Source organism: Dendropsophus ebraccatus, chromosome 14 (assembly GCF_027789765.1).
Source record: "Dendropsophus ebraccatus isolate aDenEbr1 chromosome 14, aDenEbr1.pat, whole genome shotgun sequence".
Taxonomy (NCBI): Eukaryota; Metazoa; Chordata; class Amphibia; order Anura; family Hylidae; genus Dendropsophus; species Dendropsophus ebraccatus.
The window spans coordinates 77,398,176-77,403,175 of NC_091467.1; the positions used below are offsets into that span (position 1 = coordinate 77,398,176).

The window sequence follows — 5,000 nt, forward strand, 5'->3', positions numbered from 1 at the left end:
CCCCCCCCCCTCCCCCCTCCTCACAGGGTGACTCCCCCCCCCCCCTCCCCCTCCTCACAGGGTGACTCCCCCCCCCCCCCCCCTCCTCGACAGGGTGACTCCCCCCCCCCCCCCCCCCTCCTCACAGGGTGACTCCCCCCCCCCCCCTCCTCACAGGGTGACTTCCCCCCCCCCCCCCCCTCCTCACAGGGTGCTCTCCCCCCCCCCCCCTCTCACAGGGTGACTCCCCCTCCCCCCCCCCCCCTCCTCACAGGGTGACTCCCCCCCCCCCCCTCCTCACAGGGTGACTCCCCCCCCCCCCCCCCTCCTCACAGGGTGACTCCCCCCCCCCCCCCCCTCCTCACAGGGTGACTCCCCCCCCCCCCCCTCCTCACAGGGTGACTCCCCCCCCCCCCCCCCCCTCCTCACAGGGTGACTCCCCTCCCCCCCCCCCCTCCTCACAGGGTGACTCCCCCCCCCCCCCCCCTCCTCACAGGGTGACTCCCCTCCCCCCCCCTCCTCACAGGGTGACCCCCCCTCCCCATCCTCTCCTCCTCACAGGGTGACCCCCCTCCCCATCCTCTCCTCCTCACAGGGTTGACCCCCCCCTCCCCATCCTCTCCTCCTCACAGGGTGACCCCCTCCCTCCCCATCCTTCTCTCACAGGGTGGACCCCCCTCCCCATCCTCTCCTCCTCACAGGGTGACCCCCCCCTCCTCCTCACAGGGTGACCCCCTCCCCATCCTCTCCTCCTCACAGGGTGACCCCCCTCCCCATCCTCTCCTCCTCACAGGGTGACACCCCCCCCCCCTCCTCACAGGGTGACCCCCCTCCCCATCCTCTCCTCCTCACAGGGTGACCCCCCCTCCCCATCCTCTCCTCCTCACAGGGTGACCCCCCTCCCCATCCTCTCCTCCTCACAGGGTGACCCCCCCCCTCCTCACAGGGTGGACCCCCCCTCCCATCCTCTCCTCCTCACAGGGTGACCCCCCCCTCCTCACAGGGTGACCCCCCTCCCCATCCTCTCCTCCTCACAGGGTGACCCCCAGGTGACCCCCCCCCCCCCCTCCTCACATGGTGACCCTAACCCCCCCAATATATAAAGTGTATATGTGCTGCGACCATCATCATCAGGATCCGGATACCGCTGCCTCCTCACACAGACTCCTCTACCTCACACCGTGCTGGGGGCCAATCATCTACTGACATGGGCGAACCTGTTATCTGTCTATGGCTGATGGGAAGCAGCCTGACATCTTATCCTCTACAGAACAGCAGGCTGCACGTCACCTCAGCCCATCCCAGGACAAGAGGTTATTATTTTTTTTTATTAGCCCCAGACTTATTAATTATTATTATTATTATTATTTAGCCCCAGACTTATTTATTTATTATTTTTATTATTAGCTCCAGACTTAAAATAATATTATTATAAGTCTGGGGCTAATAATAATAATAATAATAAATAATAATAAGTCTGGGGCTGCTAATAATAATATAAGTCTGGGGCTAATAATAATAATTAATAAGTCCAATAATAATAAATAATAAGTCTGGGGCCAATAATAATAATAATAAATAATAAGTCTGGGGCCAATAATAATAATAATAAATAATAAGTCTGGGGCTAATAATAATATTATTTATTATTATTAGCCCCAGACTATTTATTTATTATTATTATTATTATTATTATTATTAGCCCCAGACTTAATATATCAATATTACATTATTATTCACCCCAGACATTATTATTATTAGCCCCAGACGTTGCCCTGGTTAATGACTAACATTATATAGTAACTATTGGTAGGTGATGCTGCTGCTGTACTGCTCATACCCATCTCCTCCATCACCTACACACACTGGAAGGTCTTTGACCTCCTGTCTGCCATTCAGCATTACTGGTTCCCCCCCGGCATCTCCTGGAGAGCCCAGTATTACACACTCACCTATAAAGCTGTAGTCCTCCAGGATGGATCTGTCACAGGACAGAGCAGGAGTCTCATACACCACCTGAGGGAGTGCCTGCCGCCATTGTGTCCTCCCGGAGATGAGCGGTGCAGCCGGACTCCCTATGAGATGGGACATGGGTACCACTGCTATATACCCCATGCCACTGCTGTATACGATGTACCACAGCTGTATACCTCACACCACTGCTGTATACGATGTACCAATGCTGTATACCTCACACCAGTACTGCATACGATGTACCAGTGCTGTATACGATGTACCACTGCTTTATACCTCACACCACTGCTGTATACGATGTACCAGTGCTGTATACTATGTACCACAGCTGTATACCTCACTCCACTGCTGTATACGATGTACCAGTGCTGTATACAATGTACCACTGCTGTATACCTCACACCACTGCTGTATACGATGTACCAGTGCTGTATACTATGTACCACAGCTGTATACCTCACACCACTGCTGTATACGATGTACCAGTGCTGTATACGATGTACCACAGCTGTATACCTCACACCACTGCTGTATACGATGTACCACAGCTGTATACCTTATACCACTACTGTATATAATGTACCACAGCTGTATACCTCACACCACTACTGTATATAATGTACCACAGCTGTATACCTCACACCACTGCTGTATACGATGTACCAGTGCTGTATACGATGTACCACAGCTGTATACCTCAAACCACTGCTGTATACGATGTACCAGTGCTGTATACGATGTACCACAGCTGTATACCTTATACCACTACTGTATACCTCACACCACTGCTGTATACGATGTACCAGTGCTGTATACCTTATACCACTACTGTATACCTCACACCACTGCTGTATACGATGTACCAGTGCTGTATACTATGTACCACAGCTGTATACCTCACACCACTGCTGTATACGATGTACCAGTGCTGTATACGATGTACCACAGCTGTATACCTTATACCACTACTGTATATAATGTACCACAGCTGTATACCTCACACCACTGCTGTATACGATGTACCACAGCTGTATACCTCACACCACTGCTGTATACGATGTACCACTACTGTATACGATGTACCAGTGCTGTATACCTTATACCACTACTGTATACCTCACACCACTGCTGTATACGATGTACCAGTGCTGTATACTATGTACCACAGCTGTATACCTCACACCACTGCTGTATACGATGTACCAGTGCTGTATACGATGTACCACAGCTGTATACCTTATACCACTACTGTATACCTCTTCACAGGGGGAGTTCTTTGATCTGTCCCATCGCTCTCCTCCGCCCTTCTCACCACCAGCCCTGACCTTACCTGATGACCACAACCTCATGATTTACTTTGGAGTCTCGGATTATCTGTTTAACACGGCCGCTCTCGTCTATCACTCAGCTGGAAAACTTGTCTTCAATGTGACTGACAACATGGTAGGTGAATATACAGGTACATAGACATTGGTGGCCCGGGAATGGAGGGAGCTCTTCCTCAGTCTGTCATTGCCCTGTACAGGCACCTGGGTGTCCGAGAAGCTGACGGTATACGAGACAGAGAGCCAATCACACACAGAGGAAAGAGAGTGAGACAGAGAGCCAATCACACACAGAGGAAAGAGAGTGAGACAGAGAGCCAATCACACACAGAGGAAAGAGAGCGAGACAGACAGACAGCGAGCCAATCACACACAGAGGAAAGAGCGAGACAGAGAGCCAATCACACACAGAGGAGAGAAAGCGAGACAGACAGACAGAGAGCCAATCTCACACAGAGGAGAGAAAGCGAGCCAGACAGACAGCGAGCCAATCACACACAGAGGAAAGAGCGAGACAGACAGACAGAGAGCCAATCACACACAGAGGAAAGAGAGCGAAACAGACAGCCAATCTCACACAGAGGAGAGCGAGACAGACAGAGAGCCAATCTCACACAGAGGAAAGAGAGCGAGACAGACAGACAGCCAATCACACACAGAGGAAAGAGAGCGAGACAGAGAGCCAATCACACACAGAGGAGAGAGAGAGAGCCAGCCAGAGAGCCAATCACACACAGAGGAAAGAGCGAGACAGACAGACAGCGAGCCAATCTCACACAGAGGAAAGAGAGAGAGCCAGAGAGCCAATCACACACAGAGGAATGCGAGACAGACAGAGAGCCAATCTCACACAGAGGAAAGAGAGCGAGACAGACAGACAGCCAATCACACACAGAGGAAAGAGAGCGAGACAGAGAGCCAATCACACACAGAGGAGAGAGAGAGAGCCAGCCAGAGAGCCAATCTCACACAGAGGAGAGAGAGCGAGACAGAGAGCGAGCCAATCACACACAGAGGAAAGAGCGAGACAGACAGACAGCGAGCCAATCTCACACAGAGGAAAGAGAGAGAGCCAGAGAGCCAATCACACACAGAGGAAAGAGAGCAAGAGCGAGCCAGAGAGCCAATCTCACACAGAGGAGAGAGAGCGAGACAGACAGCGAGCCAATCTCACACAGAGGAAAGAGAGCGAGAGCGAGCCAGAGAGCGAAAGAGAGCCAATCACACACAGAGGAAAGAGAGCAAGACAGACAGACAGAGAGTCAATCACACACAGAGGAGAGAGAGCGAGAGAGAGCCAGAGAGCGAAAGAGAGCCAATCACACACAGAGGAGAGAGAGCGAGCCAGACAGAGAGCCAATCTCACACAGAGGAGAGAGAGAGAGCCAGACAGACAGAGAGCCAATCTCACACAGAGGAAAGAGAGCGAGAGCGAGCCAGACAGACAGAGAGCCAATCACACACAGAGGAGAGAAAGCGAGCCAGACAGACAGAGAGCCAATCTCACACAGAGGAAAGAGCGAGACAGAGAGCCAATCACACACAGAGGAGAGCGAGCGAGCGAGACAGAGAGCCAATCTCACACAGAGGAGAGCGAGCGAGACAGAGAGCCAATCTCACACAGAGGAGAGAGAGCGAGCCAGACAGAGAGGCAATCTCACACAGAGGAGAGCGAGACAGACAGACAGAGAGGCGATCTCACACAGAGGAGAGCAAGCCAGA

General features: G+C 52.3%; 1 protein-coding gene across 1 annotated transcript in view; it reads left to right on the top strand.

Annotated features, from left to right (window-relative positions):
• LOC138771925 (bactericidal permeability-increasing protein-like) overlaps nt 1–5,000 on the top strand; it is a 50,362-nt gene that overhangs the window by 11,629 nt on the left and 33,733 nt on the right. The window contains exon 5 of the mRNA XM_069951928.1: nt 3,220–3,396. Coding sequence (XP_069808029.1) covers nt 3,220–3,396 — 177 coding nt within the window. The remainder of the gene's footprint in view (nt 1–3,219; nt 3,397–5,000) is intronic.